This window comes from Camponotus floridanus, unplaced genomic scaffold (assembly GCF_003227725.1).
Source record: "Camponotus floridanus strain SB8 unplaced genomic scaffold, Cflo_v7.5 scaffold34, whole genome shotgun sequence".
Taxonomy (NCBI): domain Eukaryota; kingdom Metazoa; phylum Arthropoda; class Insecta; order Hymenoptera; family Formicidae; genus Camponotus; species Camponotus floridanus.
In genome coordinates, this window is record NW_020229481.1 from 794,526 (window position 1) to 812,492 (window position 17,967).

The 17,967-nt window shown below is 26.3% G+C and overlaps 2 protein-coding genes across 2 annotated transcripts; one reads left to right on the forward strand and one right to left on the reverse strand.

Annotated features, from left to right (window-relative positions):
- The first annotated feature begins 11,047 nt into the window (after positions 1–11,047).
- On the forward strand, positions 11,048–15,038 carry LOC105250646 (lachesin). The gene is made up of 6 exons (XM_011256835.3): positions 11,048–11,389; positions 11,882–12,123; positions 12,205–12,461; positions 12,739–13,142; positions 13,532–13,640; positions 13,832–15,038. The coding sequence occupies exons 1-6, from the start codon at positions 11,344–11,346 to the stop codon at positions 13,851–13,853; spliced, it is 1,080 nt and encodes a 359-aa protein (XP_011255137.1). The 5' UTR covers positions 11,048–11,343; the 3' UTR covers positions 13,854–15,038.
- A 262-nt stretch (positions 15,039–15,300) lies between these two features.
- Positions 15,301–17,576, reverse strand: LOC105250645 (sorbitol dehydrogenase). The gene is made up of 5 exons (XM_011256833.3): positions 17,383–17,576; positions 16,792–17,049; positions 16,121–16,358; positions 15,814–15,992; positions 15,301–15,698 (listed from the first exon to the last, which is right to left on the reverse strand). The coding sequence occupies exons 1-5, from the start codon at positions 17,521–17,523 to the stop codon at positions 15,495–15,497; spliced, it is 1,020 nt and encodes a 339-aa protein (XP_011255135.2). The 5' UTR covers positions 17,524–17,576; the 3' UTR covers positions 15,301–15,494.
- Between the last annotated feature and the right edge of the window lie 391 nt (positions 17,577–17,967).

A 17,967-nucleotide genomic window follows, 5' to 3' on the forward strand; every position in this document is an offset into this window, starting at 1 on the left:
CAACAATTTCTTGACAACGAAACCTTCTTCCCTTTTCAAGACAAACTCGACCGCGACTCAAAGGAACATAACATAATTAAATATTTAAATAACTATATATTAAATAGATACTACTAACTTAAAATAAATAGAAAACAACGATGTACAAGAGAGCTCGTATTTATGAAAATAAATATATTGTTGTGAATAAAGAAAACTAAAATGATTATCTCTCTCCTTCTTTTGTATCGGAAATAATCAAAAAGGCAACTGATTTTATTCAAAGCAATACCGTTGACAACTGAATACAGCGGGATATGTCTTATTGTTAAACAAGACTGATTATACATTAATATAAAAATGTTTGTAATAAACCATCGCTTGTTGTCATTATAAAATTTGCTCTCTGAATCTCGCAGATGATGGACTGTGTCCTTTTCATAATGTACAATTTTTAATGCTGTGGAAATAGATAAGCAAAAGCTATTAATAACAGAGACTATCCGGGCCTAAAAATACAATAGATACGTCACATCTTCTAAAATAAATAATAAACTTCTTTACATCACGTGTTGCAAATAGAACAGAAGAACATACTTTTATTTTCAAATGTATTCTCAAAGGGTTCATTAATTAGATGTTTTGTAATAGAGTTATATTAATAGTGACATACACTCATGAAACCAAAAATTATCGACACAAACTTCCAGTCGGATTAAATTTTTCGGCACATTGGGAACGAACTCCATGACAATACAAATGATAGTAAAAATGAAGGGAGCTCCACAAACAAAGATAGAATATATTAATTTTTTTCTCTTTTGTTTTACTCTCTCGTTTCTTTGTAACAAGCGAAAATCTCTACAAATGCAGAATTTATTTTATAATTAATTAGTAACAAATAAAACAAATTGTGATGCCTTCCTTCAAATATCTTGAATGTCTGTTTTATATAAACTATAAAAAAATGATTTATGCTATATAGTGCCTCAAAATAATAAATTTTACTATATATTCAAATATATAGATATTTTACTATCATTAGATTAATTTTAATTTAGCAAAATGTTTAATCAAAAAATTTAAAATCTATTTCCGTTAAAAAGCTTGAGTATTTTATATTATTATATGAAAAAAAATTTTAAGCAATATTGGCTTAAGATATATAAAATTAAAAAAATATAAAGTTACGAAAAAGTTAGTAAGATTATATTATAAATTTTTTTATAATTTATAATTAACTTTTTTTATAAGTTATAATATAACTTTATTAATAATTTAAAATATTTTATTGTATTAATCATTAATAGCATTAATATCATTTTTCTTTAACAATTGAATGCGTGCTTATAAAATTCACTTTAATTTTTTGTTTTAAAAAAAGCGGATTAGAAATTTAGAGCAACGGAAAAAAATGTACATGTTTCTGAAATGCAACTTGTGTATCTGCATTAAAATTATTATTTCTCCTCTCAAGCCAAATAGTTATTTTTGTTATATTAAGCCAAATAATTATTATTACTATCAATTAACAAGACACGATATATTCTTTCCGATCAATGCAAATCAGTATTCTTTTTTATCTTTATGGATTGTTATAGACATAAGCTGAATGTATTATTTATGCATATTGCATATGCATATTTTATCATATCATGCTCGCGTCATATAAAAAATATCACAATCTTATAAAAATAAATTTATATTATAGATATAGTGTGGCATATATACATATATATATTAATATACATATTATATACATATATATATATATTAAACAATTTACCTAAATGTCCACCAAAAGTCGAAACTCATTACACTTAATCAAAAAGAACTTGACAAAAAACAGAAATACTCGAGTAAAACTGCAACAATAAAATAAACAATTTTAAAATGTTACTAATTGACAAGTATTTGTATATTATTAAGAACTGTTATATCATAAAAAGTTTTTCTTCAACTTTAACACTAAGAATTTATCACAGAAAACAATAGAATTAATTAATACACGCTAATATCTAATTAAATAATGTTTTGATTTAAGAAATATATAACTCTACAAGATTTGAATAGTATTATCAAAAAATATTAGGCAAAAAAGTTTAAATTGTATTTTACGTTAAAGTAAAATAAAATATTATTTTAATTTTTTTCACTATTAATTCTTGTTTATTAAATTTTAGTATATCATACATTCCAGTTTTATCGTGCAAAAATTAATAAAAATTAAGTGTACTTTCTACTACTAATGTACTTTCTATAATATTCTATTCTATACTAATGTACTTTCTTTTACTATTGTGAAGTGAAAAAGATTAAAATAATATTTTATTTTATTTTTAACGTACAATAAAATTTAAATTAGTATTTTTTCTAAATATTTTTTTGGTACAAAATTAATAAAAGAACTAATGTATACACTGCATTGATTGCATTATTACATGATTTGGCTGTACTGTACCATTATGACACAGGTGAAATTTGAAATAGCTGCTTCGTCCCCTAATAATAATGGATGAATCTCTAATACACCGAATATAGTTTCAATTATCAATCCGAAAAGGAACAAAATGCATTATCTGCACAGCATGAAACTATGTATGTTACGAAGCTCCGGCAGTATGGAATACACCACAAATGTTGTCAGTAAACACAACATAGACACTATACGGCAACTAAAAAAGCTTAATGTTATTATTTTTTTATTTATGTTATCGTCTGTCACATGTCTCTTTCTATATTGATTACTATATTTATGGTTTTTTCTTTTCTATATTGATGGTTTTGTTCACAGCCTCCAAGCAGATAATTGCATCAAATTGATTATGATCCTCGATGGCCAAACGATATGATGCTGATTTGACAAATAAGTCGAAATCGGGATACAGAGAGCTGTTTGCGAAAAACATATGCTTGTAGTACTTGAAATAATGATCCTTATTATTCGGAAGAAAACGTATAGTTTCCTGGCACGAATTTTTGACGGAAAAAGCTCGTTCAGCTTCTTATTTCTACTTTGTATCGAATTGTTCGAATAGCTATATATGTTTGGGAAAACATATTTATTTTTACTAGCAATGCAATTCTTGCCAACCAAGCGATCACCGAGTGGACAATAGAGCTGAATGCAAGTAATATTGTTGCATTTTCCGTATGGAACGGTGTAATTTTTATTATTATTATTATTCGTTTTGTTTTTAAAGTTTGTATGATTATATGTCTCCTGCCATATGTTGTCCTCTTGTTGTCACTTGTGAAGTTTCGCGGAGTCGTTGAAGATGAAGTGAAAAGTAAAACTATGAAAAGCCAAAATACAAAACTCTCACCGCACATCTTTAACAATTTGAGAACTCAATTTAATTTTTTTCTAATATGCAATTTCTTAATCTGCTCTGTACGACTACAGCGAATTTTTTAAAATACGCATGATATTGTTTGTTTGCGATGGTTAAGTCATGACAACATCATTCTCCTTCTAAAGACAAAACTTGTAAGACAACGGACTATAAAATAATAGACACATTCGCGGGAATGAAACACAATCATCATCGACAACAAACTTGCTAATGAAACAACTCAGTTAATTGTCACAGAAGAATTTATTAATTTAAATAACGTCAGGGACTGTCCTAGCCCTACCCGCTTATTTTATTACTTTTATTACTAAATTTATAATTGCAAGTAGCTGCTTACACTGTCACGCAATAACACATAAGAAAAAATTTTCTTATTAATTAGGTTAATTTAAAATATTGTATTATGTTTTGTCCTTGTCGTTACGAATTATACATATGATATAAAATACGTTTGTATATTACAGAAAATTTTATTTTCTCATGTTATATAATATAAATCAATTTTATAAAGATAATTTAAGATAAAACAAATTTTTTTTCGTAAAAAGTGAAAAAATTCCTTGAATGTTACCTTGAATGCAAATCGGTAGGGAATGAGGAAAGTGAAATTAACTTTTAACATTGATATAGTGTAATTGTAATATTTAATAACATAAATAATTTAAATAACATTAATAACATAAAATGACACAATTGAAATATAATAACACAGATAAAATATAATGAATTTAAATAAAAACTATTTTTAATGGTTGCAATATATGCTCAATGTAACCGCTATTCTTTTCTAAACTTAAAGCAATCCTCCTATTTATGAAAGAACTCGTGCGACATAGAATCGTTCCTGTCTTCGAGTCTCATGAAATTTTCGTAAATTTCTCATGTTGGGAAGTTTTTCTTACTGATAACCTCGGTTGAACTTCTACGAGGCTGCACAGATATTTGCTTATCATCTTTATGATTCTGTATGCATACGAAGTTCATAATGCAGAGTTATTGTCATCATTATACGTAGAATTAATATGATATTTATACTGCGTATCGTTATATTTAGTATTTTTAATAGAAATAATATCGTGGCTTTCCAGTTCGATCGCCATAATTTGTTAGAGTTTGCGTTCAGCACCATCAAATTGTCATCTTTCTCTTCGTTGTTCGTGAAACGTTTGCTGAAATTTTAACGATGAAAAAACAAGGAGAAAAAGCAAATAATACGTAACAAAACGTAAAATTATTTTCACACATTATCGTACTATTTTACTTTTTTTTAGAACATATAATTTTTTAAAAAACAAATTTTTTAAAAAACAAATGAGATGCATGAATATTTGATTCATATATTTGCTTTTAAAAGCTTCTGATTAATTGTTAACACATATACTTTGATATTGCCTTGTGATAATCAAGATTAGAAATTACATTTAAAATCTTCGAAGAGAATCGTTTTTCACTTTTATATGTGTGCATTTTTTATATATGTCTATTTTAATATCATATAAATTCAAATTTAAAAATTTCTGAGAACATAGAAAGTATATTTGAAATAATTAAATTTTCAAATCAATCGAACTTAATGTCCATTATATCTCATGCATTGTAAGTTCCGAATTTTGAATAATTAAAAAATTCCATATTACATTGATAAACTTTAATAACTTTGAATGACTTGAATAACTTTGTCTTCACATATTAATTGAAAGAATATGCGTTACACAAATGCAAATATATAATGCAAGTATGTAATCAGTTAGAATTATTATTTTTTTCTCGATGAAATCTCGAAAAAACAGTTTTATTCTAATACCATTATCTCTTGTTGATAGTTACAGTTTTTAATTATGTCCATTTTTAATTCCATCACTAGATTTAATAAAACTAATACTGTATACAATTTAATTTCTTTTTCCGAAGCGAATGAAAGAGGAATACGCATGTGTTTCACTCGAGTAAAAAGAAAATGAACTATCAAGGACGACCAGTCATCAAGGAAACTTTCTGATTTGAAGAAGTGATTTGGAATCTATATATATAAAAGTATATATATATATATATATATATATATATATATATATAAATATATATAATTATTATATAAATAGATAAACAGAAAGTTTCATTGACAGGAGGAACTGACTAATTCAGCAATATAATAAATTAAACTTTTGATTATTTTATTTTTTAAATAAAATTATTTTATTTTTTTAATTTAATTTTTTGAATATTTAACGCTTGAATAGAAAACCATTATATTTTTAAGAATACTAAAGTAGAAACAGACTGATGTGCGACAACTGATAGTGATCAACATAAATTGTTTAAATTGTTTTAATTATACTGTAACTAAAAATTTTTTTTAAATTTTAAGTTTATGTTAATAGACATACTTCGCGTCATTTATTTTATATATATGTATATATATTTAAAATATATAAATATATTAACTATAATTTTTCGTTTGTCCCAACAATTATCAAACTTACCTTTTAAATTGTTAAATTATTAACGATTCGCAATAATAGTCGCTCAATGTTCCAAATATAATGCACAGTGCAAATCGAGACAACCAATCAGCATCGCAGAAAAGAAGTAATAATTAATATATTCGATTGATATATTCGAGATTCTTTATTCTTCTATTTTGTATGCCTTTTTTTAGAGAGGGATATTAAATTTTTTTAAATTTATGATACAGCAAATTTATGTGTAATTATATAAAATTTTTTAAATATTAAAATATTTGCACATGATTAAAATGAAGATTTATGAATTTATGAAGATACGAAAGATCGTTAGAAAATATTGAAGTTTAATCATTATTTCTCATATAATTTTAATAAAAATGTAAATATTTTAATTGTTTCTATAAAAAAGCCATTTGCTAATTATTGACGTTAATATTGTTCAGTAAAATTGGTCGACTTCCTTGTATGATATTAAAGGTATTAAATGATGCATAACGCTAATGCATCAATTCAATTAATATACCATCATTCTAATTGCTTTACAATTGATTCTGTCGTTTTAATAAGTGGACCGATTAAAAGAAATTTGTACAAACTTGTAATATCAGTATGTTTCAAAAACCGGGGAGGTGATGATGTATTATGGCGACCACTATAGAAGAAGCTTTATATCCTTTGTTGCTAACTTCTTCGCTTCTCGGTTTTGGTACTTACTTATCAAAGAAAATTTATTTAAATATTTTTTATAATCTGATAGTTTGGATTATTTATCCTTGTCTATTTTATTATCTAATAATTGAGTTTAAAGCAGAAGAGTGGCTTTATAAACCTAGACAGATAATCTCTATAGTGGTTTCCTATGTGATCATTATCATATCTGTTATTACGAATATTTATTATAACAAGGTACGTATACACACACACACACACACACACACACACACACACACACACACACACACACACACACACACACACACACACACACACACACATACACACACACGTGTATAAATATTCTCTATATTGAAATTAATTCTCTATATGGAAATAATTAAAATATTATATTTTGTGTAAAATAGATGCAGTTTTTATGCAAAGTTATATATACATTATAAATAGAAAATTAAATATATCCTGAATACTACTTAATATTGTTCTCGTTTAATATTGTTTAGAGATTTTGGATATTTATAAAAAGACTTGCTGCTGTAGACAACACGTTAGAAAAATTAGGCACTCCAAAGTTATATCACAAATTACATGTATATGCAAAACGGTTGTTAATTGGATGGTTAGTTTCTATAAATATAATCAATATAAATGATATGGTATGGTGGGAAAAGTTAGAAAAACAATACGCCTTAATTTTTATTTATATCATAAACCATCATGTGCACGTTAACACATTTATGAGTATATTAATTGTAACTCTTCTATGGTTAGTATTGTATCCAAAATATACCTATTTTATTATATTTTAATAATAAACATATTTAATGCTTAATATATATATATATACATTACAAATTGAACATGTGTGTGTGTGTGTGTGTGTCTGTCTGTGTGTTTGTGTATATGAGCGCATAATACTGATAAAAAGTATAAAATATTTTATAGGACAAATATATAATATTTTTTAAAATGTTTTCACAAATACAAAATATAATGTTTTCAAAATAAAAATATTTTTAAGACAGCTATTATTCATGTATATTTTGCAATTTTTTTTCATAGATTATTTCTATAATTTTTAATATCAAAATAATATAGAAAATTTATATAAAAATTTTCTCTTAATAGGTAGACATAATAATTTATGTTGGATATATTTTAGGCTATATATAAGTGCTTTTATTTTAATACATTTTATATATCACAGGTATATTAGTATCAAATTTGACGAAGTAAACAAGCATATGAAATATCTGCTAATAAAACAGAAATATGGATTGCGATGCACGTGGAAGAATACTGTATTGACTCATAGATATATTACGCGTACTAACTATTACAAACAAATACTATGGACATTAATGTAAATCGATACACATATCTGTTCAAATATATCTGTAATTTCTAGAGACTATAAATCTCATAAAATTAATATAATAACTTAGATTTTAAATATTTGAAAATCATCGGTGGGGAAATTTGATTTATGCAAATATCACATAATAGTTCTTTTTTTTATCTACATATTTTTTCTATGTTTCCTCATTAATAATAAATCTTGTTTTCTTAAAGGCATCTCCATTTGGAATTGTGTCGAATTTCTCGCGAATTAAACGAAATATTTGGCATACAGATGACTATGCAAATGATAATTTATATGATATCTTTCATAACATTTTGTGGACTTTTTTATCTACTTGAACGAACGAAATTTCTCTCAAAATTACCATTATTATGTTGGCTTGATATCCAAATATGGGTATTCTTATATGTGATTAGGATCTTCTGTTTAAATTACATTTGTGAACATGTCAGCGCTAAGGTAAATTTTTAATACAAAGTGATTCACATAATTCATAAAAATATTTGTTTTCAAATACAGATTTTTAAAAAATATTTATTTTATATTCATTGAAAATTTTAAAGTTGCGCTTTCTGTTTGGAAGAAAATCTTAACATAGATTTAAAGGCTCAGTGATTTATAAAATTCAAGTTCAAACCATTAAAATTGATCTCATAGTTCTTGAAAGTGTTAAAATGTTAACAGTTATGTTAACCGCCCTATAAATATATATAAATATTAATATATATATATATATATATATATATATATATGTATATTTACATATATAATTGATTATTATTATTAATAGAATATTAATTATTTCTTTAGGCTAATGAAATGGAAAGAATTATTCATCAACTAACAGATTTTCTTCGATATGCTGATATTCCTGACGAAGTAAAATAAAATTTTTATAATACAAAAAAATATTTTACATATATTGCTTAAATAATAATAATTCTGTATATGTGTATATGTGCATAAGAATTCTGTTCGTATAGATTTATCAGTTTACATTGTATATGATATATCATCCACTAAAATTCACTGGATTGGGTTGTTTCTATTTTGGCAGTGATCTTCTGCGAAAAGTTAGTTTCTCTATATAATTATCCTCTTGTATGCTTTATCATACTATGAATTATTATGTGTTACAAATTATTATTTATATACTTTTTTATTACATTTTACATGTTTATTATTATATTTAATTATATAATGAAAATTTATATTTTATAAATTAATCACACAGAAATGTTATTTTCTTTTTCCGTCTCTGTCTTTTTTTATGAAATAGTTTTACATGCAATTAATTTATAATCTTTATTATATCTTTATTATAAATTCATTGTCTGCAAGATAATTTAATCTACATATTTTTTTCAGTTTATCATGGCGTTAATAACAGTTATGGTCTTCATAATACAGATGTTTCCAAAACCAATATACGATTTTTCCAAGTTCATAAAAGAGGAAAATATAACCAACATCTCGTTAATAAGCACAGATTGATGAGAGAATGTCTTTAAATGTGTTATTCCTTATTTTTATATGGATAGATTTTTGTATTACTTCATATTTAATTCATTTCTTTTTTCATTTAATTTTATTTTTAAATTTGAAAATAAGAAATTGATGATAATTATATATATATATATATATATATATATATATATATATGTATATATATATATAGGATATTTAATGTATAAGGTGTCTTATCGAAAATATACAAATAGATCTTATTAAACTGAATTAGAAAGTCCTATATCATTTTACAAACAACTGTGTAAAATGTCGAGATATTAATTTTAAAAAATCGATCAATAAATACGTGATCCGCATAGCTAGATCCTAAAATATACGTTCTAGGCGTTCCAGCGACGACTGTCATATTTAATTTTATGTTATTAATGTTATTTAAGTTATTTATGTTATTAAATATATGTTATTTATGTTATTTATGTTATTAAATATTACAATTAATGTTAAATAAAAATAATGTTAAATATTACAATTTATGTTATTAAATATATGTTATTTATGTTATTAAATATTACAATTACACTATATCAATGTTAAAAGCTAATTTCACTTTTCTCATTTCCTACGGATTTGCGTTCAAGGTATCAATCAAGGAATTTTTTCACTGTCCACGAAAAAAAATTACATGATCGATCCTCTGATTTTATTATTTTTCAATTATGCGAGGTCGGTAAAAGAAGACCGATCATCAGATAGGCAATCCGACTTACCGATCTGTATGTTGCGGAAGCACCCTGTACAATTAAAGCAAGTTAATAGCTGAAATTATGTAGTGTGGATTTATTATTATTATTATTAAAGCTACACATTTATTATTATTATTATTATTATTATTATTATTATTATTATTATTATTATTATTATTATTATTATTATTATTATTATTATTATTAAATACATATGTTATTTATAAATATATACGTTATTTATTATTATTATTTTACTGTGATCAAATTAGGGATTTATTATTATACATATTCGTTATATTAAAGCAGTAAAAGTACATATTTAAAAATTCAGTTTTCAAATTTATATTAAGACATTCTTATGGAACAATTGCATAATTTTATTTTAAGAGGGAAGAAAATTTTGATGTATACTTTTAACGTATAATCAATAATAAAAATTTGTCATAAAAATAAATGCGGATTTTTGAAATAAAGTTTTACATAAAACGTTAAGGTGTTAAATTTGAACTATTTTTAAATATGTATTTTTACTGCTTTAATAATAATAATAATAATAATAACAATAATAATAAGAATAAGAATAATAACAACAACAACAATAATAATAATAATAATAATAATAATAGTAATAATAAGTGCGTAGCTTTAATAATAATAATAAATCCATAATATACAATTTCAGCTTTTTGCTTTAATTGCACGCATTATATTCCGGCCTTCGATACGAGACATTTTTCCTCGTATTATTTAATAATTAAATCTTATTACCTCTCGCGAATTCAAGCGTTCGAACGTTTCGAACATTCAAATCGATCGCGAAAGCGATCAAATCACATCAATAATTTATCGATCGTATTCGCAGAACGCTATCCTGATCAATTTTAATTTTATAATTGCAAATTAAAATTTTCAATCGATTTAACTGGAGCCGTAATCGTCGCGAGATAAAACCAACGAGACTTTTATCTCGCGCTTGACTAGTCGCGTAGTATCGTACGCCATATTTACAACGCTCGACGATCAGTCAACACACGCCTCTCGCGCCCGTTGATGCCTCGGCGAATTTTGACGTGTTAGACTTCTGCTTTTCCGATTACATCGTTTCCGACAGTTTCGATCGGTCTCGTCGAGTAGAGTCGCGCGCGTTCGTCGAGTGAATAAAATTTGACCCGCGCCTCGTTGGATCGCATGGAGGAATCCCATGTTCAGAAATAGCAACAGCAACAATTGGCTCGTGCAAGAACGCTGAGGACGTTGTTCAGATCGAGTAGAGTCATATTGGGTGTGTCACGATGCGTCCTGTCATCTTAGCTCTGACATGCGTGTTCTTGCAGACAGGTAAACACACACACGAAGTCAGGTACCTTGGTCCATATTTTTCTGAACCCTCTTTTATCGATAAAAGTGCCTCTAAAAGTGACCTATAACCAATCAGAAAGTTTATTTTTACAAGCTTTAATAATAATAATAATAATTCTAATAATAATAATAATAAATATAATAATATATATATTTAATAATAATAATAATAATAATAATAAATATAATAATATATATATTTAATAATAATAATAATAAGTGCGTAGCTTTAATAATAATAATAATCCATACTACATAATTTCAGCTTTTAACTTGCTTTAATTGTACATTATATGCTTGTAAGAAAAGATTCAGAATATGGGCCGTTGTTTACTTTGAGTTCAAAAATATATGTCGTATCTTACATTTGTGATATCGCATTCATTCAAAATGAAAAAGTTCTCTCTCGCTATTTGGTAAATAATACTGCTTTTCGAGTCAGATGTACGAGTTTCTGTTTGTTGTTTCCAGTTGTGGCTCAACGTACTCCGACAATATCTTACATATCGCAAGAACAAATTAAGGATATCGGGGAGACAGTAGAATTACGCTGTTCCATTCAATATGCGGAGGATTATCCTGTTTTGTGGATAAAACTCAACAGGAATAGTGTCCACGAGCAAGTGGCACTTTCTACCGGCACTGCGTTGATAATTAGGGACAGTAGATTTGCCATTAGACATGATACGGCATCGGCTTCTTATCTCTTGCAGGTAAGATTTGGTCAAAATACTCCTGACTCCAGATATATATATTTGTATCGCATGTATTAATTGACATACTTGATGTTTCAGATTAAAGATATACAAGAAACAGATGCTGGATTCTATCAGTGCAGAATACAAATATCTGTGAACAATCTTTTAAATGCAGAAGTGGAATTACAAGTTCGTAGACCACCGATAATTAGCGACAATTCGACTCAATCTCTAGTAGTTAGCGAGGGACAGCCTGTTATGCTAGAATGCTACGCCAGTGGCTTTCCACCGGCAAGAATCTCATGGCGCAGAGAGAATAATGCCATTTTGCCTACTGGAGGATCCATTTATCGGTATGGAATAATTAGTGGAATTTTATATTTTATTAATTATTTGATAAAATATATTTTGTATTTTATTAATTATTATTATTAATATAATATATTATTAATTATTACATATATTTGATAAAATATATTTTATATTTTATTATTATTATTAATATAATATATTATTAATATAATATATTTTATTAATTATTATTATTAATTATCATATATATTTGATAAAATATATTTTATATTTTATTAATTATTTGATGAGTATATATAAATTTTAAAAATATTACAGTGGTAATACATTAAAAATATCTGCCATACGAAAAGAGGATCGTGGGACTTATTACTGCGTTGCTGAAAATGGAGTTGGACGTGGTGCTAGACGTAATATTAATGTGGAGGTTGAATTTGCACCGGTGATAACAGCTCCGAGGCCACGACTGGGACAAGCTTTGCAGTATGATATGGATTTAGAGTGTCATGTAGAAGCGTATCCTCCGCCAGCTATTACTTGGGTCAAGGACGATGTACAATTATCGAATAATCAGCATTACAGTATATCGCATTTTGCAACAGCGGACGAGTACACCGATACAACGATTCGAGTTATTACTATAGAGAAACGGCAATATGGAGTATATGTATGTCGAGCGGCCAATAAATTGGGCAGTGCTGAGACAAAAGTTGAGCTTTTTGGTAAGAAAAATTTCAAAAGAAGACATTTCTCTATATTTCTATGTATTGTATGTTACCTGTATGTAATTTATCTAGTTAAAACACAAGAGAAAGAGAGAGAAAGATTAATTGAATTGGATCTAGACTTGTCAATATTGTTAATTTGTGCATGGTAAAACTAAATATCTATCGTATGTTTAAGTTATAAAATTAAATATCTATCGTATTGTTTGAGTTATAAAATTTAATGTGCGTATATGAATGTACATTTTAAATCTTTCAAAATTTATCTTCTAATTTATTTTCTAATTTATCTTCTAATTTTTTTATTATTTTTTTCTTTAGCTATTTGCAATTAATTTATTTTGGTAGATAGCATGTTAGATTTGTTCCCTTGTTTGTTTGCGCAGAAACCATTATACCTGTTTGCCCACCAGCTTGTGGTCAAGCTCATTATGGAACTGGCGTTATTCCAATTTCGAATTCTTTGATCATTTTAGTTTTATTAATCATAATAAGGTAAGTTTTTTCACATATTTTTTAAAATAATGGAAATTTAAAATAATTACATTTTATTATAGATTCTCAATTAGTTTGTTATATATAATGTATATGTATTGTAATGTATATGTGTATTGTTGTTATAATGTATAATGTATATGTAATATATAATATGTGTGTATATATATGTATATATTTGTTATTTTCAGAATTTCCCATACCAAATATTAATTACCCAGGCCTTCAATGGGCAGCAGCAAACAAATGCGACTCTTTAAAATGGCTCTATACAATCATTAGCGTTATTATCGCAATAATGCTATAAGACCAAAACCTATAGCATAAGGGCCTCAATTAATGTTTCTCTAACTTGTCTATTTCATCACATGATTATTTTTATATTGTTATTTACGAATGGAGCGATTTGTATTATCAGTAAAAAAAACACGAGCATTGGAACATTTATGGTACTTATGTCGCCATGGTGCAATTGTTAAGGAAAATTTAATTTCATTATTTCTTCTATATACATTACGATTTTCTATAATAATATTTTTAAAATCTATTTATATATATTTACATATATGTATGTTGTATAATTTTTATTGAAATTTCCATATCACTTATATAATGTATACATTTTTTCTAAATCTTTACACTTGATCTTGTTTTCTTATTGTGCATGATTATGCTGCTCAATTTTTATCAAATCGTACATCGAAGTCGAAACGATATTAAATAAGATCGAGAATAGATATTAGTAGAATAAAAGAAAATATGCGATATAATAAATGTAATGTGATTTTTAACTATCTATATCATATACTGATTTGCTACTTGTTAACATTTTAATTATTGGAACATAATTTTCATATTTATGAATGGAGATTAATATTTAAAATATTCAAAAATGTTGACAAGATATAAATTATAACATTTCAGTATACATATTTATAATGATACACGATATTATGTAACATTTATAACCATACACGATATATAATATTCTATGCAGATAGCATGACAAACAACACTTGGTCTTATTACAAATTGATAAACAACGGCAAAGAATAATGACGTTATAAAAAAACGTTGCAAAAAAATATAATATTATCTTATTATCTTATAGATAGTTTTTAATAATTGCAAAACGACAATATAAATTTGTTAATATTATATAGGAAAAACTTGGCAGTAGATTTATGCAGCTACAGTGTTAATAAAAAAAATTTGAATGATCATGAACAAAGAAAACAATGTTGACGTTAGTGCCTTGTTCATGATAAAATGTAATTCATATTGCAACTAAAATTATAAATGTGTATAGTTTAGGCATTTTATTATTTGTCTTTATGTATGTATGTTACTCTCTGTACGTACATGAATAAGATAACACTTAATGTATTTTATCAAGTACATATTTCTTGCTTGCTTATACATTTATAATCTGAATCCGAGTCTTTTAACAGGTGTATCATACGATATAACCCTCGATAAGTAAAAATAGGAAGATAAAATTTCAATTAAAAGAATCTCTTAGCAAGTTTTTATACCTTTTACAAATTTATACGATTTTATACTTGTTAATGTCATAATTTGTATTTGAATCTCGATGACATGATACTCGTAATATCTCGTAATAACTAGTATTTATATACGTTGTAACGCAATTTATATGTAGTGTCAAATATATCATAGCTTTAATATCAATAAGGTTTTATACAGATACTCATTTGCGAGCATACTAAGACATTGCAGTTTATTATTCAATATTCATGCATTTAAATATTCAGCCTAATTTGTATATGAAATGAGTAATAAAACTTTAGAGAAAAATAATCCCTTATTTTTTTCCAACAGAAAAATCTCGTTTTACAATTTGAAAATAGCCTTGCTTATGTTTCCCTTCTTTAACGCATCCAGAGCTTCTTTATATTGGGATAAAGCAAATACCTTAATTCCCAACTTATTGAAATCGAGATATCTTTCAGACAATGGCTGCACTAAGGCTAATCCCTTAAGAAAAGAATATGGATTCACAAGTACGCCTAGGATAGTCAACTCTTTCTTATAAACCTGCGAAAATACGTATAAAATTATAATTTTTTTTATAATTAATTTATAATTTTTTTTAAATAATTATAATTTTTTTTAAATATACAATTCTTGCAAATATGTGTGATAGGTTTACCTGAAATGGTTCAATTGATAGCTTCGCTTTCGGATTAGCGACACCGAATACACACAAGCGACCACCATGACCTAATAATGAAATAGCCGCTTCCATGGCTGGAGCAGAGCCGCTGCAGTCCACGGCTACATTAAACTCTTCTTTTATTTCGTTTGGACTTTTAACTTGGTAATCTAGACCTGTATATATTTGCATATTTTATTAGAAAAATCTTGGAAAATTTATTCAGGTTGATGTCACAAAATAATGTATAAAATAATGCTCCAATATATTTGATAAATGTATAAATAATTTTTCAATATATTACCAAGATTGGCGGCGAGTTTCCTTCGTTCTTGTTGCAGTTCACTGATAGTGACAGTCTTCCTGAGACCATGTAAATGAAGTAGACAGGCCCATAGTAAACCTATGATACCGGCACCTATTACGAGAACTTTCTCTCCTATATTTACGGGATTAAGCTTGTCCCAGCCGTGAGCAAGACACGACAATGGCTCGGTCAGCACTGCTTGATGCATTTCAATCTCATTTGGGATCAAATAAACCTACAAGTCGTAGATGTACATATGAAGAAAAAACGTTATTTCTTTTTTAATAGAAAACAAATGTTGAAAAGACATTTTTTTCAATTCATTTGGCTGTTTACAACATGAGGGGAAAATTATCAAAAGAATTTTTTTTAATTTCCCAAATTCCAATAAAATTCCATGAAAATTCTCTGATTTGTCCGATAAAAAGTTTCTGGAAATTTTAGATTTTCTATGTTTTCAAGAGATATCAAAGAGAAGGCACCCTGCGTTTTCTCTTTGATATTTTTATTAAAAATCTTATTAAAAATCTTATTATTAATAATCTTTTTATTATAATATTTTATAAAAATTTTATTAAAAATATATGAAAATCAATTTCAGGGATGGTCGTACAATCTATCATTATAAAACATTTTTTTGGAGAGACACTTTATAGATATTACTGTACCTGCGTTTCTGGAACAAGCACGTGCGTAGCCCATCCTCCATCTCTAAAAATTCCTATCGTATTATTTATACCTCCGCCTTTACAAAAATGATAATTTGCATTGTGACAGTGATTGCAATTATTGCATCCGCTGTTAGGATCGATGGCGACCCGTTGACCAACCTTAAATATAGTCACTCCCGATCCAAGCTCGTCAATCGTACCTACGAATTCATGCCCAAGTGTTAAGGGTTCAGTCTCCTTACACGGAAAGGCACCCTGAAAAAAAATTATATTATCGTGCATATCGCAAAATTTCATATTTGTCTCATGCCAAGTCTCAAATATTTTTAAGTAATAAATAATCCGTATTTTATAAGCAAAATACAATTATGCAAAATACGTTTATATTAATAATTTATATTAATAATATATTCTATATATAATGCAAAATACATAATGATGATATTTATATGGAATATTTTACTATATCAATTATAAAATATTTCAGAAAATCACATTACAAATATTTTACATTTTACGATTACATTTATATTTTAAATTTGTATTTATATTATATTTATATTTATATTTTACAAATATTTTATGTACTTCCAAAATATGAAGATCCGTCCCACAGACTCCAGAATACACGACTTTGATTCGTACTTCATTTGCCGCCGGTTTAGGAAGAACATTTTGCTTTTTTAAAGTAAGCGACTTAGTCGATGAATCGAAACTCAAATATTCCATTGTGTGTGCCTGTTTGAATCGTATCGAGAACACTAAGAAAGATTCAGTCGCTATCCGACATTTATACGACATAAACCTATGTGTTATCACATATCTTGACTGATTACAGCAAAAAGATTACACATAATTGGACAATTTAGAGAGATTGTCAGCTTGACGTCACATAAAGATCACGACTTGTACATAAGTAAAAGAGTAAATAACAATGTCGAAGAGCAAAGTTTAACATATAAACAAGAGTGAGAGAATATGTGATTTTATTATAGCGAATATAACTAGTGAAAGCGAGATGAGATTTTAATAAAATAGAATATTGACTAAAGATGATGAAATAATAATAAACTAATAAGTGTGTTACAGTTATAATTCATATATTTTCACATTAATCGGTATTTTAATTTAATATGTAATAAATAAAAATTAAAATAAAATAAATAAAAATTA